The following is a 26686-nucleotide window of genomic DNA, read 5'->3' as shown; positions in this document are numbered from 1 at the left end:
ATGTTTGTGTTCATTGACGTGCGGCGCGGCGCAGCGCGGCGCCCGTTGGAGCGTGTCGTCAGTCAGAGCGAAACCAGAGCTGGAAACGAGGTGGACGGGTTAATTAAGGTCGTGCTTAATATCCGCCATGTCCACCGACACAAAGAGCCAGATTTATTCAGGCTGTGCAGCTTTACCTTCACTTCTGCTTCAGCCTGTTCTCATTAGTTGCTCTCGGTAATCTTTCCTCGTCTCTTTAGACGTGTAAAGAGCAACAAATGCTGTCAGTAAATGGTTTCCAGCCGCAGAGAGGTCAAACATCTAGCAGGGAACTGGGATGACTCACCGGCTCAACATTTCCACTTCATCTAAATTCTCTCCCTTTCTCATTTATGACCCACCTATCTGTTATCTTGTCCTCTCCTCCATTAATCCTTGCTGCGCCAATCTTCCCGCTCCTCCTGGATCTATCAGGGGAATTAATTAAAGCAGATTTTGCGATGGAGGTTACAGACAATTTGATCGGAGCGTAAAGCCATAAAATGCCTTGTTTGTCTCCTTATCAACAACCTATTACCACCCAGGTTCACAGATGTTATGAGTGCTCTATTAGCCAGATGGCCGATGGCTCTGTGGTTCCGCTGCCTTGCCTGGTAAATGTAGGTTAAAGATGTTTTCCTTTTTTATTGACACTATTAGTCCATTTGTTCAGTTCTTCCTCCCTCAGGGTTCTTGGTTTTCATGTTTTTCCTCACATGACACCAGTTCGCAGTGCGTTACTGGGACAGTTCTTACCCCATCAATTCGCTGCATAATTGAATTTGGAGAAAATAATTTGCAGTCTGGGCCTGCAGTCGGCGGATCTTCCACCGCCAGAGTGTCTGAATGTTTCAACATGATCTACTGGATGCTTTATGATTGTGATAAACTGGGAAATTACAAACACATGGCAAGAAGGGAAGGATCTGATGCAATAAACACCTGATGCAATAAGCAATAAATCAATTGATTACATGATAAATTAAAACAAACTCGAAAATTTCCATTTGCATGATTTATTCTTTTTTTTTTTTTAACCAAAAACTGGATGATAAAATTCTCCAGTTTATTGTTTACAGAGACTTTATTCTTCATATTATCTGTTGTTTCTGTTGTTTGTTTGTTTATATTTGGATAAAATGTCCAATATTTGGTTTATAAAATGTCTTCCAGCTCCACACTGGAAAAACTGAAATCTTAGTAAGATTCTTAAATGAAGGTTTTTTCTTGTTTTCTTTCTGACAAGATCATTTTTCTCACCAAGATGTTTTTATGTTAGAATATTTTCCTTATTTTAAATGTTTTTGTACTTTATTATCTCAGTAAGATATAAACGCTTGATGCTAGGAAAATATAACTTATTATGAGTAAATATGTTGTAGAAACTAGAATATTAATATGCAGTGTTAAATGTTCATTAGAATTTAAAGTTTAATGATCTTAGAGAAAAACTTCTGTCATTATTTTTACCATATGTTACTTGAAAATGATCCCAAAACGGCAATATTATCTTTAATCACAACTTCTGGGACGACTAGTTGTCCAGCTGTAATTATGACGGGTTTTTTTTTACAGTGTATGAGGAACCAGGTGGGATCCTGGACGGTTGGAGGGTTTCTGATTGAGGCTCTGGGTTTGATACAGATTGGTTTTGATGTGTAGATCTGCTCCTGTCTTTGCGTCTCTTCATACATGTTGTATAAAATCTGAGCCGCGGCGCTTGTTGATCCGTTTGGACCCGGCTGAGCAGAACTCCAGGCCGTTTACCTGCCGGCCTGCATTGACATTTACAGTGAGCAGGCTGAGTCACGGCTCCTCTCCCTCCTTCCTCCAATTAATTTCACTTCAGTCCAGCTCAGCTTTGATGCAGCGCAGCAACACGGACCGTCAGCCAGGTGGCCAGCAGGGGGAGCCGCTGCTGAGGGCCAGTAGAAAACTTCATCATCTTATATCACCTAGTTCAGTCCAGATCATTTTCCTTTCCACTCTGACCCTATGGGTGAGTCTAACTCTCTGCAGAAGAAGCTAATTTTATCCTCTTGTGTTCACTTTCTGCCTGGATCTTGTGCTCAGTAAATCCCCTGAGACATCAACTTAGGACAGAAATGATCCCTAATGACCTGCTTTTCTATCACAAATGTCTGGAAAACTTTATAAATGTTCTGATAATGTTGAAAAAAACAAACAACACAATTTTGTAATTGTGGCGTTTCCATTAAATTATAAACACAATAAAAGTCACACAGGAATAAGTTATTTAAAAACATGCGACGTCATCTTCTTCCTGTCTTCTTTGTCGTTTCTGCCAGTAGTAACATACTGTTGTTCATCATGTGACTCCTGTGATGTGAAAAAGTGTTTCCATTTCATTTTCTTTAAAGAAACCCATTTAGATGCAACTGAAAAAAAACACTTCAATCTGGCGTAAAAACTTAATATTGAAAAACTCAGAATTTTGATGTTTCCATTAAGCAAATAAATATTTTGTAATTCCAACTTGTGGAGTTTTCCAGCTCTTTGGAAATAGAGTCCATAACTCAACCTTCGGTGTTGCACCTGATTATTATTTTTTCGGTTTTCATTAAGGCAGTCAGAGTTCAGACCTCTGAGAATGAGCCGCTCCAGTAAAATATTCACCTGTTAGTTTGGATGTGAGTTGAATAATTTCCTCTGTTATCCATGAACTTCCTGTGGTTTCATGGAAGTGACTTCCTGTCTGCGCTGTGCGCCGCGTTCTGCCGTCTGACTGATCATCCTGGGTCTTAAATCTCCGCTCTGCTCCTGCTTAGGAAGATAAACTTTGACAATCAGTTCACTCTGTGGTGTCAGACTACATTTATGTTCGATAAATTCAACATGAGCTCCACAATGAGGTTTGATCTGAGCTTTTTAATGGAAACGTGTCGTGCAGCTATCAGTCTGGACCTTTCACTGTCCAGCCTGTCGTCTGTCTGTCCGTCCTGTAGAAGCAGGGAAAACATGAAGCAGTAAATCTGCTGCTTTACCGCTGACAGTAAGTCTGACAGAAGGAAGATTACTCTCCTTTTAACCTCTGAATATTTCAGCTTCTCTTTTCATACCTTTAGAGCTAAAAAACCCTCAGCTGATTAATGTTCAACATGCTCCTTTTATTTACTCCTCTCCCCTGCATCGGCTCTGTCTCTCTCTAATGCATTCTCTTTCTGTCTTCATTTAAATCTGCATCTCTGTCCGCTGATTTATTCATCTCTCCATTTTTTCTCTCTCCTGTAACTTTCAGCACCTCTATTTTAGTCCCAGAGAGCAGAGAGAGGCCTGGCTGCGGCGTGTCGCTGAGCTGAGCGTTTGAAGCTCCAGCTGTGAGATTTAAGATGTTTTTGCTGCTTTCGCTGCTCCTCAGAGCCTGGAGGTGAAACCCTCCTCATTAAGAAGCTAAACAACCTCAAGCAGAGTCACTTATTTGTTCTGTACTCCTGATGTCTGGGATCTTATTACATGGAGCTTAATTAGCTTTTGGACCAAACTTTGAAATCTTTCATCCAATCACATGATTTGTGCATTAACCAACCCAAGTCTCCCGTTTTGGCCTGGAAACGAAACATATTTTATTTCTGCTTCCTGCCTTCCTCCTGTTTTAGTACTGCACAGTTTTTGTAATATAATAATTTCTATGACATGGTAACTATCTGAAAGGACATGCAGCATTGAGGCGGTTTGAATAAAATGGAGCTGAACACTTATCAGATGATGCACTGCTGATAAACCTTAAATCCTGATGAGTGCAGATGATTGGAGGAGTCGTTTCACCTGCAGCAGCTGCTCGTTTGTCACCTGTGTGCAGAAAATCTTAAAAAGCAAAACTCTTGATGAAGGTCTGCCTGAGTGAAAACCCGCCAGGCTTCTTTTACTGTTTCTGCAGAAATCAGTTATGATGGGTAAAACGTTACAATTAAATCAAACTCCAAGTGTAGAAAGATGAAGAAACAGGAAACAGCATGAAAAGGATCCATCTGATGAAGTGAAGTAGAATAAAGGATCCCATAAACCAAACTGCAGAAAACTGAGGAACTGTGGCGATTCTTCCCAGAAATGACGGCAACAAAATGAGTCCAACTCACCCAGGACGTCCGTCAGAACGAAGCCCAGAGGAAAAATGAGTGTCCAGAATGAGAGACTCTTGATAAAAACAATGACTTTTGTGAAAATATTCTGTGGACTGATGTTTTTTTGAAGGAGAGCATCTTTTTAAATCTGTTTTAGAAGTGAAGGCAGAAAGACACCAGATCTGATTTATCCAACAGATTTGGTTCTGTTATTTCCATTTTCTATAGTTTTATTAAATATTAAATTGGTTTTCTGTTTATAAAAATGCTTAAAATTCATAGAGGATCAAAGCTGAAGCATAAAATGCATGAGTAGAAAAAACCCACTGAAATAATGAAAAATTAAATGTTTTATTATAAGAAGAGTTTCCAGAACATTTTAGAGATAAATGAAAACATTCAGAACTCTGATGGCCTCCAGGTGATCCGTGTTCTGGCCGCCATCTTTGTGAGGTCACTGTCATCAGTCCAGGATGAAAAATGCTTTGGATACTTCACTAACATGAGAATAAACCACCATTTTTTAAATTTATTTACTCTTTTAGGAAAAGCATCCATTTACTAAATGCCTGGAACTTCAAGCTGTGCCAATAAAATGTAAAAGAAGAAAACCGGAGTCATTTACTCAGTGGCATTAAAATGTCAGCGATCATTTCTCATCCTGCAGCTGTTTCCTGACATTTGAATAAATTTGGCATTTGAAATCACAGATCCTGAGAAGCAGACGCCATCTGGAGCAGGACGCCATGCGTCCAGAACCTTTTCTTGGTTTCACCTGCTTGTTTTTAATTGGCCGTTCATTTAGCAGAAACAGCAGGAGGCGCTGCTGCTCCTGTTGGGCAGATAGATTTATTGATCGATCGTTCCTTCTGGTGTTTCTGTCGGATTGATCTTTGTTTTCATTTTCTGTGACTTTGTGTTCACCGTCACCCTGAAAGGAACAAAGTTATTTTTAAAAAGCAGCCTGGAGGCTGAAATATTCTGTTAAAGAAGCCATGGAGGATCTTGTGAGCAGGAAAGTGATGCGTGTTGAAGGCTGGAGCCGTCGTGGAATCCAGAGGTCATTTCCAGTCCTGTGCAGCTGGTTCCCAGTATGACCCTCCAACCCGTCTGTGGGCCGGTGGGCTGCTGGCTGTGGAGGAAACTGATGTTTTGTTGCCTGCTGACGTCACAGAGACGCTTCTTCTTCTGGCATCGAGGCTTTTAGGACGCCTGCATGAAAAGTTCAAACCAGATATTGACAGATTTTACTCTCTGACATCAGACTGAAATTAAATGTTTGTTAAATATATCTTTATTTTCCTAAAGCAATTATTTTTATTATTTTTCTAAAGATATAATTTCTTTTTTTAAAACCAATTTTATCATTATTCTTTTAAAGCTTTTGCCAGGTTGGCAAATTTTGGGCTCCACAAATATTTTAGTTTTATTATTAAAAAGCATAACTTTACATATTATAACTTTATTATATACCTTAGTAAATTGTATTTTAGTACATTTAAATTTAAATTTTAGTAAATGCACACATATTGTGATGTGTGTTTAGGTTTTGTTGAATTTTCATTTTGATGAAAAAAAAAACACTCAAGTATTTTAAAAATATTTTTGACTCCACAGTTTCTTGGCTTCTGGTGTCTTTAAGAGATCGAACAGAACCGACCCAAACAGAACCGACCCAAACAGAACCCACCCAAACAGAACCCACCCAAACAGAACCCATCCAAACAGAACCCATCCAAACAGAACCCACCCAGGAATTGTTGCTAAAACAAACATTTTTTTTTCCATTTCTGATATTTCAATAAAATGTGCTGGTCAGTCCTCTGGTCCGTTTTGGAGGAACTTTGAGTCGTCGGTTGGATGTTTTAAACCAAACCTGAATCTGTTGTTACCTTCTGATGCGGTTAGGAGTCCAGAAACGGCCCAACAACCGACCCAGACTGACCCTGTTCCTCTATCATGACGTCATTTGACACTTTGAACTCCAGCTTGTTGTGCTGCTATCATTTCCTTATTTCCTTTGCTGGAGAAGTTTCCAGCTCTTCTTGCAGAGCGTTGGTTCCTCCGGACTGATCTGAGCTGAAGTGGACCTGTGGCGTCTGGACCGGCGGCTCTGAATGATGCACACTGATGCGATTTCGTTAAATCCTCCTAATGAGCCGCTCTCGGAGGGGATCGGTCCCGTTTCGCTGCTGCGGCTGTGATTACGCTCGGCCCACAGAGATGGAGCAGGCTGCAGACGATGATCCGCTCCCGGTTGGCCCGTTCAGATATTCCTCCCAGAGAGGCTTTTCCCTGTCAGATTTAACAGGAGCTGACCTCTGTGGTTCTGGATGCTGCGTTCGTTCTGCGTTAGTTCGATGCTGATGGTGAGACTTCCTGCGTGAGAGCAGCGTGGGGCCGCGGATCTGCTGTCACCTCCGTCCGACCCGGTTCTCCTTGCTCCAGCATCTGATGGCGCTGTGATGGTGGAGGACGATGCTGCTGGACGCGGTTATCGTTTCAGGAAACAATAGCAGATCTGACCTTCCATGTTTACGTTCATCCACAGAGATTTCTACTGACATACAGGAGAAATGATGGAAAACCTGGAGAACGGTTTGTTAGGACAAGTGGACCAACAGGTGTGCAAACATGAGATTTGATCCACCATTGATCCACCATTGATCCACCATTGATCCACCATTGATCCACCATTGATCCACCACCCCGGGGCCATTTGTGGCCCCCATGCAGACTGATTTTGTGCAGCCACCAACTGCAGTTAAAAAATTATGCAAATGTGGCCCATAGATGCAGATGGAGACTTTTAATTTGTAATCAGGGTAAAAATAATTACCAGCAACACAGGAAAATATGGTGGAGAAACTTTTTGTTTGGAAAATGTCTCATTGTTTTTTTTTCCTTTTTGAACTTGAAACATTAAATAATAATTATTACTACTTTAGTTTTCAACTCAGAAGTAAGAGATTTTTATTTACATTTATATTTCTTTAAACAATTAAGTCGGTACTGCATGAACCAACCACCTGACGGCCTTTATTAGACTTTATTGGCTTCATAAACGTAGAAGGTTTGGTTTTAAAAAATGTTGAGACTGAATGACAAGTTGGTAGGAAAATATATCTGAAATATATTTAATATTGGTAAATATTGACTATAGCAATAATATGGATATCGAATATCAATATTGGGCCAAATTTTCATTTTGGTGCGACTCGAGTTCAAAGGTCAAAGTCTTTTCGACTCAAACTCCAGAGACGTGGGGCGGAGGGCGAATCACAAGAGACTAATTAGCCGGTCAGAGAGTTTGGGAAACGTGAAAACTAACAGAGTTTCTGTAAGAGACAAAGTCATCTTGGCTTCCAAAATAGTTGCCATAGTAACTATCGAATGACTCAGGGTGTTTTCACAACAACGTTTTTCTAAGATGAAGAGCAGATTTACATTTAAGGTGTAAACTAAATCATTGTCTGTTATTGTTGCTTCATCAGAGAGAGAGAAAAAAAACAATCAGTAATAAGTGATCTGGAAAAACCCTGCAGATTAACTTTTTGAAAAAAGACCAAAAATTAAAAACCAGCACAAACCAAACAAGTTCTTAATTACAGGAGAAAATAATCCAAACGAACACAAACCAAACAAAATGTTCTGACAACACAAAACTCGTCATGACAACCAGAAGAGTTTGGCATGAAGGAACCAAAACAAACACAATAAATCCTGATTCATTTCACAGATTGGTGTAAATTTGAATGAACGTTGAGTTCTGAGTGGAAAACCTCTCAGCAGCTTGTTGTTGTTTGGCTGACAGGACTGCTGCTGTTCGGTGGCCCGTCTCAAATCCCGTTACTGCATCATTACCACTCCACAGGAGTCCCTCTGCACCATCGACCGGGATCATCGCTGGACCATTCTGGGCTCCAAACATCCTGCGTTAAATAACCGTTTCTCATATTTAACAGCCAACATGTCTGGAAAACGAGTCAAAACTGGGTCAGCTGGGAATTATCTCCCATACTGATTAGAATCCAAATGAACCTTTTGGACTGGGCCAACCAGGCTCTCATTAGGACAATCGATTATCCCGATTCGGAGTTAGAGCTGGAATGAGCCGCTGTAGTTTGGTTTGAAGTTAGAAGAGTGATGACTGGGAGGTAAAGGATTTAATTTATGAGTTTAGGTAAATGTGGTTTTCAGACCCCAGTCCTAAAAGTTAGTCATGGTTTTATTAACCATTTAGGATAATAAATGAATCTCTCTTTATCAGTCTCTCTACGACATTTGATTCAGTTAATCATGAAGTTGTAATACAAAGGCTTCACAATACTGGATGGTCTGAACAATGTTGGTTTAAAAACTGTCTGACCACCAGGTGGCAGTGTGTTCAAGCAACTTCCTCTTCTGTTTATATATTCTATGGTGGCCCTCAGGGGTCAGTTCTGGGGTCGCTTTTGTTGACTCTATATAGACAGTCTCAATTTAAATTTGTTTGCTGATGATGTCTTTTCACATTGTTCTGGTCTCTCGCCTGACGGTACAATTCCAGCAGACAAATCGTTTTCACCTTAACTTTGTTTTCAGTGCAGATAAACTAAAGGTGATTGATAATGTTTAATAATCAGAATCATTACTACAGCTGGAGGTCTGAAAATGGAAAGTGTCACTTTATAATTATTAAGAATTTTTAGTTGATTCTAGAGCTGCTGAAAAAGCGACTTGTTGATGCCACTTTTATGTCTGGAATATGATGACATTTTCTTTAAAGGTTTAAAATGTTTTACACCTTATAGCCCATAATATATGTGCAACGGTTTTATTTGAACAATATTATAGATCTAAAGTTCCTTAAATTTGTTTAATTTAGTCTAATAGTTGTTTCTGCAGACATTTATTGGCATGTTAAGTTATGTTACTTTTCTCGGGACAGTTGGTGGTTACCGTAGCAACCAGTAACAGACAGTCCACCCCCCCTTTTCCTGTTGCCTTGGTAACTGTGGTATTTACTAGGATCAGCTCTGTTATTATATTTGAACACTAGACACATTTAATCATATCCAGTTCTGCTCTGTTTTGTATGTTTTTAACCGTTATCATGCTGCTAGCTGCTGCTAGCTGCTGTTAGCTGCTGTTAGCTGCTGCTAGCTGCAGCTAGCTGCTCATTAGTAGCTATCACTTGTAGCTTAGAAATATTTATTGTATTTTATGTAACGTATAGAGACAGAAGCTGCTGGACTGATGTTAACTAACTTGATTTCCTCTGAGTGTCATGAATTCGTCCTACTGGACCTGAGTGAACGATGAGACATGTGAACGCCGCGGCGTCTGTAGACTCCATCATTGGGATATTTTTATTTATAAGGCCGTACTTTGACTTCTTCCTTCGTATTTATTTTGCTGTGTAAAGACTTTTTCTAGTGAAAACTTATTTTTCCTCCTGGTACCTAAAAGAACTTGGACTGAACTTGGTAAGAATTGTTTTAGTTTTCTGCTTTCGTCTTGTTACATAAAAACATGAACTTGAAGTTTCTGTCGTCATAAAGTATATTTAGGGATATTCTTGCTGGTTTTGAAAAGGAATCATTTGTCAGTTTTTTAAATTGAAGAATCTTTTTGCTAACTTCTTTATGATGTTTTTCCTGTGAATTAAAGGTAAATAATAATAATAATAATAATAATAATAATAATAATAATAATAATAATAATAATAATAATAAATTCCTAGGTGGAGCTTACAGATCAGCTCTGTGTGTTGGATCTTCTATAACTGCTGACTCACATATACAATGCAGTTAAATGTTATTTAACATTTCAGTGTAAATAAAGTGCATGTTGAGTTTGTTGAAACCAATCTTTGATGGAAATAGTTGTGACTGTTTTCAGAAGTTAAAGTTTGGACTGAATCTGGTTGAAATCATTTATTTCCTTCCTGATTTTTTCTGTTTTTATTCAGTCAGTGGAGATGAAATGTCTAACCAGGCTTTTCTGCCCTTCTTTAATTGGCTTATTAGCAGTGACTCCATACTTCATCCAGTGGTAATTACGCTCATAAGTCTCTGCCGGTTTTATTTTCAGGAGCTGAAAAAGTTCGTTAATGTATTTTGGCTCATTGATTTTTCCCAAACTACCAACAGAATCCTCAGAACCGTTTCAAAGTGAAACCATTTGGAATCGGCCAGCAGGAGCATGAAAAGAGCGTCTTTAATTTGTTTAATGCTTCAGTCGTTACTGGTTTAGTTCAGGGAAAACTGGACCAGCCTTTATGGAACCAGCATCAGTCAAAATGACTTCCTAGGATTTGTTAAGGATAAAATGTGTGTGGGTGGAAACACTGAAAACAACACTGTTTTCATTCTTGAATAATTCGTCTTCAGAATAAAACCCTTTGAGATTAGAAGCAGGAAAAGAATCAGTTTGAACTTTGTAAAGCTTTTTGTTTTACCTGCTGCCGTTTTTGTAAAGCTTTCAGTTTTACCTGCTGCCGTTTTTGTAAAGCTTTTGTTTTACCTGGTTGTTCTTCACCGATCAGAACCGATCCACCAGACGTTTAATTCCAGGAAAGGCATTTTGATTTTCAGCTTCTAATCAAACCGTTTCTGGTCTGAGGAATGCTGGAAGAGTGTTTTTCATGTTCAGTCTGTTTCCAGTCCCTGCACAGGATCTCATGAGGTCAAGGTCTGACCTCTGACCTTTGATTCTGCTGAGGATGTCCCTCATCTTCATTTTTAGCTTTTTGTAATCAGTTTGTTTTGGGTCATTTCCAGTGATCCCAGCTCTGCTTCAGTTTTAATTTTAAAAACTGAAGACTTCCTGGTGGATTTTCTGATGCCGCTGATACAGCAAAACATTCCCAGAGCATGACACCTCCACCTCCATGCTTTGTACTAGAATGCTGTTTGGTTTTACCAAACTTTCCTCTGTTCTGGTCCAGATAATTCAGTTTTTGACTCATCTGTTCAGAAGAATCTTCTTTTTCTAAAGCAAAACCTCTTTCATTTTGTTCTTTGTCAGATTTCGGTGATTCCAGTGAGAACATTTTAGGATTTGGATTCTTCCTTCAGCGTCTTGCAGGCGAGGCAAAACGAGCCGCAAACACTTGAATGATGCGAAACAAAACACAGAAAACATCACATCTTTTACAACATTAAGAAACAGCAGCGTGTTCACATCAGTAGTCTTTCCTACTCCAGACTCCCCCTGGTGGCCTGGAGGACTTCCATTTTGTGGAATTTCATTTATTCCTGCTGTTTTACTATTTGTGGCATTTTCCCTTTTGCTTTTGTTTCCATTGGCATTTTTTCTGCAGGATCATTTACTGTGTTTTTATCTGTCAGCTGCTGCATTTAAATATGGGAGGTTATAATTTCACCCCATATTGCACAATCCCACAGTGGTTGATGGTTGATTTATTTTGACTAAGTTTTTCTTCTTTCTTTCTAATCAACACGCTGATTCTCCTTTTTAACTTACATTTTTTTCCTATTATTTGGGTGAAAATTAAACATGTTTCCCATGCTTACAGTAATGTAGAGCAGAGTCCAAGCCTAAATAGAAAGCAGGATTTACTGAAGCTGATTTAAGTTTTGGTATTTTGTTAAAATTTTTTTGTTCTGAGCCGTAAAAACCGAAGCGATTGTTGGAGCCTCTTTCTTCCATGCAGAATCCAAGTCATGTTGTCTGCAGAAGCGGGTGCAGACTGTTTGGCTCTGAATCGCTACATGGTCCTGGTCATGATGAGTCTCAATGAGTTCATCTCTGCGGTTTGACCCCGTAAAGCTCGAGCGAAGAAATAACCGTCTGCAGCAAATCACCAGATCCACCATCTGCTGAGTGTCTGTGGAGCCACTTGAGTAAAACTAATGAAACCGACCGTCTGTGTGCTCTGTGAGAATTAGAAAAAATGCGTATTGGTTTCAGGAGATAACTTGAAATGTGAAATTTGAGTCAAAGTCAACAAGTGTACAAGGTGAGAGGAGAGGATTAGCAGGAGAAAACCATTAAGAGGATTTGTTCTGGAGGAAACTTTAAGGTGAGAAGAGACGGAGCCGCCGTGAAGCGAAGTCACATTAGTTTATATTAAAGACTTTTATCCAGAGGAAACATTAGCAGCAGCGGTTCTGGTTTGAGGGATTATGTTTGCAGCCTGTAGCTCCAGCGCCGACTCTTTAAAAGAGGCTTAAAACTCACCAGGCTTTTGTTGGGAAATGAATCCTCTGAAGTTAGAAACTGTTTCTTCTTTTTGTGCAGACTTTGTTCCTGCAGCAGCTTTCCTCCTGAATGGATAAAATGTCATTTCCTGTTATCACTGAAGACTCAGGAGCTCAGAATGACAATGAATTAGTTTAAGAAGAGGGATTCATGGCCTCACTTTACACCCTTTATTATTTTTTTATTCCTCATCTTCAGTCCAACAGTTAAAATGGAAACTTGGATCAAAAGCCAGAAAATCCTTCTGTAATTAATCCGTGTTCTTTCACAATAAAACAACTAATCTGTGTCCAAAACTAGACGCAGGAGAAGATACAACAAATTAAGAGATAATCTTATACATTTTAGTGTTAAAACGTATGAAAATGAGACTTTTTCACACCAGTTTAAGTTTCAAAGTGAAAAGAAAAATGAAAATTTGTGCAGGGTTTTCATTTTAGACCAGATGTTGGTTTTTTACTCACCTGAATGTTTTTAAATTAGTTCTAGCTTCAGTTTGAAATTGAACTGTAAAAATGTAATTTATAAAGTCTGTTTTATAATCTGAGCAGCTGTTTGACCCAAATGTACTTTTGAGTTAAAGTTCCTGAACATTTTTGATTCTATTAACTATGAAATTAAAGTGAATACAGAAACTTTGCTAATAAATGAGAAATAATTTCTCATCAGATTTTCCTCATTGTTGATCGGCCGTTACGTTCATGTGTAGCGGATCTTTTCTGCTGATCTTTTCTGCTGATCTTTTCTGCTGATCTTTTCTGCTGATCTTTTCTGCTGATCTTTTCTGCTGATCTTTTCTGCTGATCTTTTCCAGCGGTTTTATCTCCACAATCAGCCGGTGTCCCCGTTTGATCTGCTGGTGTTTTGTTGCTACATTCAGTGATTTTCAGATCCGTCTTTGACGTTTTTTAAAGCAACTAGTGACAAATCTCACACATTGTTTCACAGATATTGTTAAACGTTTTTCAATAAAATAAAATTGGGATATTGAAGGTGCATTGTGACATAAAACAAATCTATTTTTTAAAGACCAATAATCATCCAGAAAACTGTAATCACTTCACTTCTTGTTTTTTTTTCTTCTATTTTGAATAAATTTTGTTAATCTGTAAAAATGTCACCCTAAAACAAAAAAAGACAAACGTTCATCTGCATCAACCTCAGATTTGCTCCACAAAATCATTTAGGGGCCCTGAAATGACCCTTGACCTGTGCTTTGAAAACACCTGCTATAAAACATTGATGCGTCTTCAGAACACAGATTTGTGCATCACTGCTAACAGCACACTGACCGCATGACTTCTAATAGAAAATAATGAAGACTAACACTTTGAATTATGAATTTTCTAGTTGATGCTTGTCAGAAATTGGAAAAAAACAGAATTTTAAAGACAAAACAGCCTGAAGTAAATCCACTTTAAATGTATTCTGCTTTAACTAGGTCAAAATAATTCATACTTTGAGTCCACAAAGCAGTGAAACTCTTTTATTCTGAGACGTAGGAATGTCAGGTTGACTTCAACCCCCCTGTCTCTCTGCGACAGACAGACTGGGAGGACTGGGAGGACTGGGAGGACTGGGAGGACTGGGCTCTTCTGGTGGCCTGAAGAAGCAGCTGATGGCTCATATTTTTAGAACAGAGTGGAGAAAATATCAGTTTGTTAAGAGAAAACAAACAGTTTGAACATGAAGAGAAAAGCTGGCGGTCTGACGGCTGCTTAATGTCGGCTCTTTAAAGATCAACGTTTCTGCATCTAATTATAGGTTTTATTCTCACACCTGAACGACTGATTCATATTTTTACAAACTTTTATTCATTATTGGATAATCTAAACACCAGTAGCAACATAATTAGGCTTAGTGGGATTGATTTTACATCATAAGGATTAGAGGTGAACGAAACGTTGAAGTGATTAAAAATAATCACAAAAACTATTGATTACTTTTATTTCTCCTAATCGTATAGCTACATAGAATAACATTTATAGACCCATAAATACTTTTTAGTACTTTTTAAAAAACATGTCATCACAACCCAGAAAACCCAGAAAACCCCGTCGCAGAGCGAATGGTTTTAATTCTGTTTAAACTCAAACGTCTTGATGAGAGCAAACAGATTTACACAACGGAAATCCAGCCAATAAACCTGCAGGATGTTTGTGATGTCATCACTTCAGCCTCTGGAGGTTTACCACACCTTGATGAGCAGAAGGCAGTTTAACAAAGAAGCCTTTAAAATATCATTTCCTGTATTAAATTATGTTTTAATTAATTAAAATTAAAACCCAGTAAAACCTGAGAAGGAGCCTGAAGATGACGCCATGCATAGGAGGACATTTTTATTTTGTCTGTTTCTATTTAAAGAGCTGAGACCTTTCATGATGTGAGCCTGTAAAAGTGTCTTTGCTGCTTTTTGTGGCGATTTGGGCGCCGCCACTGATCCCGTCAGCCGAGCGCGAGCTGAACGCCCTCGGACAACTTGCTCAGTGAAGCGGCTCGATGGGAGGGTTTAATCCCACGTGGGTTCGTCTGACAGCGCGGCCGCATTCATTTTAATGATGCCCTGCGTGTGTGCGTGTGTGTGTGTGTGTGTCTTATCTGGCCTACATTGTGCAGCAGCCAATCACAGAGGTCACATCTGTACGTGTAACGGTTGTTAAAAGCTTTCCCAGCTGGTGAGACGTCGTCCCACCTGTAACCTGCAGATTAACTTTCAGTTTCTGCGTTTGAGGCAACAAACTGTCCAAAGAGGCGAGTTAGATCTGAAGGCAACGTAGTGCCACTTCACAAAGACTAATAAACTTTAATTTAGTAAAAAAAATATTCCACACCGGACCTGGAAGACATTTAAAATACCCAAAATAAGAAAAACAATAAATAGAAGAAAAATAAAATCCATACACAACTGAAACCATGAACAAAATGAATTTTGACGTCGCTGTAAAGAAACTTAGCCTTCAAAAATGATGAATAATCAGGAGGGAAATTATGTGATCAATTGATTAATTGCTTAAAGCGACAGGTTTTCTGTGAAAACTTTGTTTTATTCTTAACATTTGGTTGAATTAGCATTTAAACGACTTTAGATTTCTAACTCTTCCAAACACATTTTGACATGAACTGGAGCAACAGAATCAGGTTTGTAGGCCGTTTTTTTACATTTTAGCTCCGCCCACAAATGTTCTGTCACACTGAGGTCAAGACAAATCGAAAACTTTGACTTCCTTAAACTGTTTTCTGCCCAACTTGTTGTCTGTTTCCAGATTGATGGAGGGCAGTTTCTCCTTCCAGTCTTAGCAGATGTATTCCTGTCTTTCCGTGTTTGAGCAATCCAGATCTGCTTTTGTCACTTGGCTCTTAAATCCTCTGAGCATCAGATCTTCACTTTGAGCTGTAATGACAGACACACAGGAGTTTCTCTTCTTACTCCATGATTCATTGGAAGTTAATCTTCAGCTGCAGATTCACTTTTTAACGGTTTCTGTGTTTGTTGAGTAAATACACCAAATCTTTGAGGTATCTTTCCCTCTGCCCACAGGCTGTTAGTCAGTAGAAGCTCATTTAACGCCTAGTTTGTGTTTTCTTTGTAGATATTAGCAGCCTGAGGGTGGGGGGGCCCAGTATGGCCGCCATCTGCTGTCGCTCTGCCTCATCGAGTCTCAAAGATCCGCTGAGACGCCTCAGGGTGGCATCAAACTGGAGAGTTTAGAGCCAGTTTCCAGCGTTTGCAGTCACTTAAAGAAGATGTGTAACTGCTGCAGGATGCACAGAGGGAGGGAGGATGCCGCTCCGCTTTTCAATATCAGACTGATCAATCAATAACAGAGCGACTCCACCAGAAGAAAACTGAATGCTGTTTTCTCCAAAGCTTTGACTTTGTTGCTCTTGAGATAATTTGGAGTGAATTTGGCCGTGTGCTTCGTGTCATTGACTTTGCAGCTGATGCATTTATCCTCAAGTTTTAAGGAAAAATTCACATTTTGCTTGTTTCTGCTTCCATTAAAATCTCTACTGCTCCTAAAAACAACCCAAGAGCTTGAAAAAGTAAAACCACCCAGCCGGTTTTTGGCAATAACTTTATATTTTCTGGGGTCTTGAAAATGAAATGCCACAAATCAGGAGGCACTTCCCTGTTACCTAGCAACCCCAGCTGAGCACATCGTCACCTAGCAACCCAAGCTGAGCTCCAGCACATTTGGTCAGCTGCTTTTACAGTTAAATTCTTTGTACAATGGCTGCTGGAAAAGACTAAGTGTTTTGTTGTTGGCTTACCGTCCAGAAACCGCTTTCTGCATTCTGGTTGGTTGTGCAGGAGGCTCCACTTCTGCTTTTCAAAATGTACAGTTGTATATTTGTGGACGCGTTTCCGGCCATTTTCACGTGCGAGTGTAAGCGTTGAATTGGGGGGAGTGGCCAGCAGAAGTTTATTGGGATTTAAAGTGACAGTTTATCCCAGAATAATGAAGTTTTATGTTTCAAAGAAAAAACGGCTGAACTTTGTTCTGAAGCTTCAGCTCAATAATCCCTGTTTGATTCGGCAGCAACAGATTATTGACTGAAATGTCAGACCAGTTCTATTGCTGGTTTTTAAAGATGAAACCCATTTCTTTTTTTAAATTATTTCCAATGCATGTGAACAGGGAAACAGGTCGAGTCTACCTGTTCTGTTCTTAATCCGTTGACCTAGAAAGCAACATGGAATGTCAGATTATGGCTCACACAACCCCATCAGATAATCTGGGAACTGGACGTGTAGATGAGACGGAGAAGCTAACATTCACTCTGATTTAGGATTTCTCATTTTCATCACTGAAATTAAACATCCTGCTCTGCTGACCGAGAGGAACAACCTGCACATAATCTGATCAGATTACTGATAATCCATAACCATCCAACTAATTTGTAGCAAAGAGTTATCCATGGTAATTAAGACTCTGTTTTCATGCAGTAAAAAACAGAGTGGATGCCGGTACATTATTTTTCTACCACACTTTCTCCTTCCACTCACCTTTCTATATTTTTCACAATATTCACATTTTGTGAGACACAAATTTTGAATTTTATTAAAAATTCAAATTGACAATATTTAATTCTGTGTCTGATCAGTTTATATTATAAAAATGTTTCACATCCTGGAATGAGTTATAAACAAAAAACATAACTTTATTTTATGAAATAAAAATTTTTTTTGAGCTTGTACCTGAATAGTTTTAGAAAACAATGCAAAAAATGATGGAAATTATTTGTAAAAGGAAATTTAAAAAAATAAAGAAAAAAAAGCATATTTTTCAGTTTATTTGTTTAAAGGAGTTAATAAGAGCAGTGAAATGTTTCCTAAAAAGATTTTTACTCTTACCTGAACTGGCTGCATGGTGACCTTATGTTTCCCATCGTGCAGGTCAGAGTTCATTTATTAGTATTTATTTAACGTTTTGAGTCGCATGGTGGCTGCTGACGCTTTTACAGAGATGAATAGAGTTCCAGACAAAGATATGAATCTAAAAACAGACAGTAATAATCACAGCCTGGACTGAAAGGACAAATTAATCTAATAAAAAGTAAAGTGCAGTGATGTTTCATTAACGATTCTTTGTGTGACGTGTGAACCGGTTGGTAATTTAGTAGATTATTTAATCCAGGAAGAGGCTCCTGTCACCTGACTCGGCCGTCATTAGTTCTGATCCACTTCAGACCAGAATCATCTGCATGCAGGAGTGTTGTGTGCTTTGCCTCTTCAGGTGCAACAAGCATCAGCGGCTACTGAGTTTTTTTGATAACAACAGCCACAATGCAGCCGAGCTGAACACATTTTCCCAAGTGCCTCTTGAAACCCCAGAGAGCATCCTTCGTCAGTAATTACCCCGATCAGAGCCTGGCCCGTAAATGGAGCCGTTTACTCGTCATTTATCTTCTTCTTCTTCTCCTCCGTGCAGCAGGCGCAGCGAGCTGGAGTGAAATGGAGCTGCTGGCCGGACGCGTGTGACCGGACATGGAGGCTTTCGGTGAAGTCAACGCCACGCAGGAGGAGCTCCACTTCCTGCCCCCGCCTGACAGCGACCCCAACAACCTGGGTTACCATGACTACCCCCCAAACATCGGCATCCTGCCCCCGGTTCTGCCAGCCGGATTCGAGGGAGTGAATTTTCCAGAAGACCCCATCCGACTGCTGAGCGTTCAGGTGCGGGTCGCGTTTCTATTCCCAGAACAGCCTCTGTCTTTTATTGGAGCGAAGGAAAGGTTAAAGGTTACATTTCACTTCACATTAGCGTGGAAACGTCTGACAGCTGTTTGCTCTGGTTTGTTTGAAGGTGGTGTTGATCTTGGCCTACAGCACCATCATCGGGCTGGGGGTTCTGGGTAACTCGCTGGTCATCTACGTCATCTATCGCTTCAAGACTCTGAGGACCGTCACCAACTTCTTCATCGCTAATTTGGCCGTTGGTATGTTTAGACACACACACAGCTCAGCGCTAAATTAGCTGCTTGTCAGTCATCGTTTAAACACTTCCATGTGTTTTATTTCCATCTGGACGTAAACAAGACAGAAATATATCAGGAAATCTGACAGGAAGTGCAGACAGGAGCTCAGTCAACACACCAATAGCAGCAGGATGGGGTTTTTAGGAACGAGGCGTCTCTTAACGTCTGTTTTTATTGGGTTTGACGTAATGGGTCATGACATGGAACTGGGTTAGCATCACAGTTAATAGCTTGTTAAGGTCACGTTTGGTTTAGAGGAATAATTTAGTTGTTCATGCAATGTTGATGGACAGCAGTCAAATTGGTAAATAATCTGCATGAGGAAGCTAAAAGCTAATAAACTTAAAAATGTGAACAACCTGCCAATCATGGCGAGGTTGCTATGAGCGCTTGTATTTATTATAAATAAGGGCAAAATGCCTCAAAACTTTGACAAATCCCAAAAAACAATGTGATCTGTCAGCAGTCAGGCTCAAGGTTGGATTAAGTTTATTGTGTTTTTAAGTAAAGGTGCGTCTACATTAAGTTTAAGTTGGGAAAGGCTTTAGAAACACGAAAGTTTCTGTTCAAGATTTGAAGATTTTCTTTGATCATTTCCGTGTTTTCTCCCTCTAAAAGGGAAAGTTGAAGTAAAATCCCATCAGAAGTGGGTTTTTATGCGGCATGCCTGGGATTGCATGTTAAATTTTCTGTTTGTGGAGACTTTTCATTTCCTCCTGGGACAAAAGGTCCCCATGTTCATTAATTATATATGTGTGTAGTGAGATGGTTTAAAGGAAACTGATGTAAGTGTGTGTAAAGAGCTCTGGGCTAATCTAAAACATGTTGGATTGATTAAGTCGTGGTTTGGTGACAGAAATCTAAATGAATCTTTGCTCTCTTGTGTTTGAAAGAATAAAACCTTTGAGCCGTTTGACTGACTGATCTGCTGATTTTAAATAAAACTGTCAGCAGTGATGAACCAGATTTCTGCTCTGTTGGTGACGAAGGTATTAAAACAAATGAAGATGAGTTTTACTGAAGGCAACGCTGCATGATGACACAGTTTGACTTATTAAACACAAAGGAGACGAGACGTAGAAAAAGATCTTTCACTTGAATTTCAATAGATATATGTAAGCCCCACTTTCTGATTTTTTTTAATGAGTCACATTCAGTTTTAATCTAAACAAAAAAAAAACAAAGGTCAGACAAAGATAAAAAGTGACTCACTGTGGTCTTTAAAATGATAATCAGATGCATTTTATGAGGAAAATAAATCATATATTTCAGCGTTTTATCATGGATTAACATTAATATCTGCCTCCATGTATCAGGACTCTAATGCTTTCACGTATGGTGACGTTTTCTGACATTTACTTTCCCTTTGGGATAAATAAAGTATTCATGAATTTGAATTTTATCGTTTGTTGTTTCCAAATCTTTTAATATGCAGATTTCAGTCGGACTGTGGGTTGAGGTTTCTTGGGGAACGGGAAGCTGTTGGTCCGCTGACTCCTGCTGGCCACTGCCACTAAAACACAGTCTTTGTATTGATTATAATTGCGCTTCGTTTCTCGCTTTGAACTTCAAAGTCGGATCATGATGGCATCAGATCAGATGTGATTAAAGAAAAAGCCACCAAAGAAGTGAAGCAGGAGCTGACAAAAGGCGACAGAAATGTGTGTTTAATAGGTTTTCTGTCCAGCTGCATTCATTCTCCGTGCCATCCGGACCCTTAAAGGTTAAACCAACTGAAAATGTTTTTTATACAGTAAATAGGATTAAAATAAAAACTCCATTAGGGGTGTAACAATACACCAACGTGTTGGTTGGGTGCATGGGCTTAGATTCAAATACGATGCAGGAAATTTCAAGTAATTTGATCTGATTTTCAAATTTAAGAGGTAATATAGAGGCACAAAGCGTCACTGTTACAAAGGCTGGCTGAACACTGAGCGCTCAATCTGAACGCATGAACAGAGAGCAGAGAGGAGGGAAGAACTGTTAGAGGAAAACCTCATAATGGAGGGATGCTGAGTTAATTTTCCAGGAGGGCTTGGTACTGGACCGCACTACCAAACGTAACCAAAGCTGGTTCACTGACCGCTCCGTTACTGTGGCTGATTGGTCAGAAAACCAGAACATACAGAGAACATATAGAGAACATACGGAGAACATATAGAGAACATATAGAGAACATGTAGAGAACATATAGAGAACATGTAGAGAACATATAGAGAACATACAGAGAACATACAGAGAACATATAGAGAACATACAGAGAACATACGGAGAACATATAGAGAAAATACGGAGAACATATAGAGAACATACGGAGAACATATATAGAACATATAGAGAACATATAGAGAACATACAGAGAACATACAAAGAACATATGGAGAACATATGGAGAACATACAGAGAACATACGGAGAACATACAGAGAACATACGGAGAACATATAGAGAACATATAGAGAACATATAGAGAACATATAGAGAACATATAGAGAACATATGGAGAACATATAGAGAACATACGGAGAACATATAGAGAACATACGGAGAACATATATAGAACATACGGAGAACATATATAGAACATACAGAGAACATACGGAGAACATACAGAGAACATACGGAGAACATATAGAGAACATATAGAGAACATATAGAGAACATATAGAGAACATATAGAGAACATACAGAGAACATATAGAGAACATATAGAGAACATATAGAGAACATACGGAGAACATATAGAGAACATACAGAGAACATACAGAGAACATATAGAGAACATACGGAGAACATACAGAGAACATATAGAGAACATACAGAGAACATATAGAGAACATACAGAGAACATACAGAGAACATACAGAGAACATATAGAGAACATATAGAGAACATATAGAGAACATATGGAGAACATATAGAGAACATATGGAGAACATATAGAGAACATACGGAGAACATATAGAGAACATATAGAGATGAGAGAGCAATGCAGGTTGCCTGAAGGTTGCCATAAAAGCAACCTGGGCTTTCATTGCCATTCACCAGCCCTTAAAGGATCCAGGATTAGTTGAACATGTTGGCCAAATATGTTGTTTTTTTCCTATCAACTAAAAATTTGGTGCTTGTGATACGCCAAAACTCATAATTACTTTAAAAGCTTTATTTTGTTTTGTTATATTTTCCACCCATGGAGGTCGGCACTTTTAAACCTACTGGGTTTTAGTCCATTTTGTACTGGAATGCACAGAGTAAACACAGGAAACTTTACCTCAGTAGCTGTGTATCACATTGATTTGACTGGTGTAGTTTTAGATGCTGCCACACTGTGTCACTGTTGGCTGTAATTAAAAACAAAAAAACAGTGAGGTGAATCCGGATAATTTCCCAAATAAAAGAAAGAAGAGCGCAGTGGGAGAAAACTGAACACAACTTCCGAAGGAAGTGCCCTCAATATTTCTCTCCAGAAGACTGTCATTTGCATGAGTAAAACTGACAAAGGCTCTAACAGGTGATCATTACCTTAACGAGCTAAAAATAAATGCCATGTTGACAGTTTTTATCCACAAAGCGCCTAAACCCCGCTGCCGCCAGAGTGCTGGAAGCTCTTTAAATGCTAGCGGAGCTCTGTGGTTGTACTTCTGGTGGCACTACTGCTGCCCCGTTTACCTCGCTACAATGTTTCTGATTAATCCATGAGAATGGCACTAAAATGACATGATGGAGTCAGAAGAGCCCAATAAACCAAGACAATGCTGGATGAAACTTATTTGGGTCTCAGAGGCAATTATTAGAGTTTCAGTGTCATCGTTCACATGCAAGTGGTTTTCACAAAGCCACTGAACTGTAACTATTTTGATGCATTTTATCAAGAACAACTTTAAATATTCCTAAAATTTGAGAAGAGCTGAATATCATCAGCATAGAGGTGAAAAGACGCATCAGAAAAAGTGCCTGATTATTTGGTCAAAGGGGGAAATGTGCCAAAGACTGAGCCCTGTGGTACAGCACATGTCATTTTCTTCCTTTGCTTCCTGACTCACCTGATGCCTCCTTTCCTCTTTTGTAATTACTAATAATTGCTGCTCTTAGTCACTCCAAGGACTTAGAAAAGAATAGTTAATATTCTGTTTAGGAGAGAAATCACCTAGTAGGTAATTGTAATCAGTTGTGTAACTATTTCATTTTAAACAAAGTGTCTTTAAATTCAAAGTGATCAGCCTACACTGCCTACGACCGGCTCCGAATCCGTGAAAGGGCAGAGAAGTGAAGTCACCACTGAATCTTCAGGCTGCAAACCTTTAAATATTCAGAAAACGCCACCAGAACTTCAGAGCTGCAAACACTTTCCCAGTCATCTGCTCCAGCACATGGTGGCTGATCTCACCTCCACTTTATTTATCTGAGTGTGGACAGGCGTGATTCACACATCCCACACCTCTACATCTGATGCTCGCATCCACCCGCCTAATCAACCCAATTTAGAGTCTCTTGAGTCTAAAGACCCAAATATTTAGGCGACACAAGGATCGCCTGTAGCCTCACTTATCTGAAGACAATTCAAAACTGTGTTTGAACAATAAACATGACGGCAGTTTATAAAATTAGATTTTGGAGGTGAGACAAATTGATTAAAACCTAACAAACTAAATCCCAGTACTCGGTAATTAGCGCCTAAACAATCAAAAACTGTAAGACAAATCATAAATATGCACCAGGAGATGGTCGATGTAGCACAGATAACGAGTTGTAATGAGGTGCAGAGTAATTGGTATGTGAGCTTTTAATCTGGAAGTTTAATTATTCATTGCTAACGATGTGATTAGAAATAAGAAAAACTGCAGGAGATAAGTCAGTAAACAGACCTCCAACAGAGCAGGAAGGAACAGCAACAAGTTTCTAAATGTTGTTCAGAGTTAAAAGGATTCATTCCACGTCTTTGTGCAACACAAAGATCAACTTAGATTGTTTCATCCAGGAGAAATCAGGGTGATCTTTTCACCAAACTGGAGGGAAACAAAAAGAAAGCAGGCGACCGGATCGCTGCGGTTCGACCGGCCGGCCGGATCCTGATGAACCGCAGAAACAAATAATCACAGGGAGTTTCCACTGTTTTAGTTCTTCATGTGGTGCTGAAGCGGGCGGCTAAAACATTTTGTGGTGGGTTGTGTTTTTATCCTGTTCTGTGTTCACGAATGGTGTCAGGATGCTGTCAGGGCAGCGTTTTATCAACCTCTTCTTCTCATTATCAGGATCTCTGAAGATGCTTCATCTCAGAAAATAAACGTACTCAGTTCTCTGCAGTCCGATCCGTGTAGTGCTTCCTCAGGAACAATGGGTTTTTTGTGTTTTCCTCTTTGTTTTCTGTCCCGACATCGGGCCGTTATCCCTGCCTCTTTGACCTGCTGACATTTTTATCAAGCTCTTTACTGGTGGCTCCCAAACCTTCAGCTGAACTTCATTTGTGTCCTTGATTTTTTTCCTGACTTGCAGCAGTATTCTTGGCTTTCTGATGCAGAGTGACATTGACAGGACGTGTTTTCTTGAAGGAAACTACGTTTGACAGAAGAATGATTTCAGGAACCAGCGCTGTTGAAAGTTGCCTTTCAGATTTGTGTGATATGAAGTGCAGATCAACACCGATCTAAAGATAAGATCGCTGAAATGATGCCAGCAGGCCACTTTGTGTTCTGGTTTTTGGTTAGTTTTCGCTGCTTTTCATTTAAAATTCCTCCTTCCAGTGAGATTTACCTGGAAAACCCAAAAAGAGACAAAATCAGGAGGATCCTGAGTTTTAACGAGGGGGAGCAGGCAGGCGCTCCCAACCCCCAGATTAAAACACAAAATCTTACCAAGTGTGTTTTGATTTGTTTCTAGTGCAAATATCTTAGTACACTTGAAATAAGATGAAACTAAGAAGTAAGGATGAATGAAACAGAAACAATACTCCATGTTGTCAGTGCAGAAAAAGAACATATTCAATTCACTGGACTTGTTTCGTTAGATACTTTACAATCAGTTAATGCAAAAAAAAAGGTTTATAATGTTTTATAGATGTTCCATATCTGGGCATTTAGTTGAATTTATTGATGATAATACTCCATTGGGCACAACATTAGCACTTCATGATCAAAGTCAATATCGTTAGTGAAGATAAAACCCCAGGAAGCCGTGATCTGATCTCCTGTGGCTGTCATCTGTTTTCTTTAAGCATTAGAGGACGTGGATGTGCACTTGGTTCATCCCTCAGGTGTTGGAGCTTTTCTCTCCCCTCAGTGATTCGTAGGTCAGATTAAGGTTGGTCAGCAAAGAAAACATGCCTCTGTAAATCACCAGCCGGTGTGAAAAATGTTTTCACCGTATCAAATGTTTTTGTCATCATCATCTTGACCAGCCGGTCTTTGTTTGGGCCTCTTGCAGATGAAGCCCCTGCAGCGGACACGTCGGTGGATTCACAGGTTGGCAGCTTCTGCCCGAAGGACCAGCTTGGTTTTTGCCTTCACTTTGTTCACGTTTCCTCCTTCGCTTTGTCTGATTCATGTGGCATTTCTTCACAGATGTTTAATTTCACACCAATCCCCAACCTGCATCTGTTGACAGAAGGTGTTTGAGTCGGTTCACTCGAGGGTCAAAGCACAAACTCAGGATTATTCCACGTCCAAGTTGTCAAATTTAGAAACTCTTTATGTTTACTGTGCATTTTCTGGCCAAGTGGGATTTATGCCACTTTATTCAAAATTGACGGATCCGTGATAACTATAAACAACTCAGCAATGCGATGACCCATTTACAGTTTGGGTTTAATCCGTCTCTGCACAGAGTGCATGAAAGCTGCAAGGCAAGGATTCACTAAAGAGGAACTTAATCCATGTCCTGTTGATATCTCAGCACATTTGGGATGAATCTGGGTTTTACAAAAAGCCTCAGGATTTATCTACATTGTGATCATCTGGGGACAAAAGCTGGCTTTTTTTGGAAGGTGTACTTCCCCGTTCATGTGGCGTAAGTCAGACCAAAACGCCTACAGGTCCTCTGTAGTGTCGACATGCCTGTGATTTCCTGCAGGGCTCTGAGCCGCCGGGGGTCTGCTGCTTCAGATTTGACCCCCAGCTGTGGGTTGATGGTGCAGGTCAGGGCTGTCGAACTCACTTTCATTTTGGGCCGTATCAGAAATGTGAATGTTCTTAAAGGGCCGGTTGTGCCAGATTATATTCATAAAACCAATTATGCAGTTAAAATATCAATAAATATGATTGCTTTAGTGGGCTTTGCAATCAAAATGACAGATTTTGTGGTGCCAATTTGGGAATGTTTGCAAGGAATTTTTATATTTGTGCTAATGTATGATGTTAACGGACTTTTTATTACCCGCCGTATCAATTATGGACTAGGGCTGCAGCAGCAGTCTCTTTAACTCAGTATTTTTTAACAATTTTGAGAAAATTTGCAGTAAAATCAGGAAAAAAATGTGGAGATTTGTTGACTGTGTGAATTTTTCAGATTTGTGAAAAACTGGAGGGACGTATAGATTTGATCTGGAGTCTAGAGGGCCACATAACAAACGATAACAGGCCAAATTTATAGTTTTATGGAGGTTTGTTCCAGATTTATGCAGCATAGAAGCTGAATGCTGCTTCTCCATGATTGGTTCTGGTTCTGGGGATGCAGAGCAGAACCAGAACCTGAGAGGTCTACAGGCCCAGCAGCAGCAGATCTTTAAGCCGTTTGGTGATTTATAAGCTAACAGCCGGATTTTAAAGTCCGTTCTCTCAGTGAAGGAACCTGGTGATGTAAAACCAGGTGATGTAGAACTGGGTGATGTAGAACCAGGTGGTGTCTCCATCCTCCTGGTTCTAGTCAGAACTCCAGCAGCAGCGTTCTGGACCGTCGGGTTGT

General features: G+C 39.6%; 1 protein-coding gene across 3 annotated transcripts in view; it reads left to right on the top strand.

Moving 5' to 3' along the window:
• npy2rl (neuropeptide Y receptor Y2, like) overlaps nucleotides 1–26686 on the top strand; it is a 52868-nt gene that overhangs the window by 8513 nt on the left and 17669 nt on the right. Inside the window, exons 1-3 of one of the 3 annotated variants that reach the window (XM_044098814.1) lie at nucleotides 8193–8257; nucleotides 18242–18486; nucleotides 18617–18749. In XM_044098814.1, coding sequence (XP_043954749.1) covers nucleotides 18298–18486; nucleotides 18617–18749 — 322 coding nt within the window. In that variant the 5' untranslated portion in view covers nucleotides 8193–8257; nucleotides 18242–18297. Of the gene's footprint in view, nucleotides 1–8192; nucleotides 8258–9241; nucleotides 9569–18241; nucleotides 18487–18616; nucleotides 18750–26686 lie in introns of those variants that run through there. The other 2 variants (XM_044098815.1, XM_044098813.1) reach the window with 2 other exon arrangements.

Source organism: Gambusia affinis, linkage group LG18 (assembly GCF_019740435.1).
Source record: "Gambusia affinis linkage group LG18, SWU_Gaff_1.0, whole genome shotgun sequence".
Classification (NCBI taxonomy): domain Eukaryota; kingdom Metazoa; phylum Chordata; class Actinopteri; order Cyprinodontiformes; family Poeciliidae; genus Gambusia; species Gambusia affinis.
This window is presented reverse-complemented; position numbering and strand designations above follow the sequence as displayed.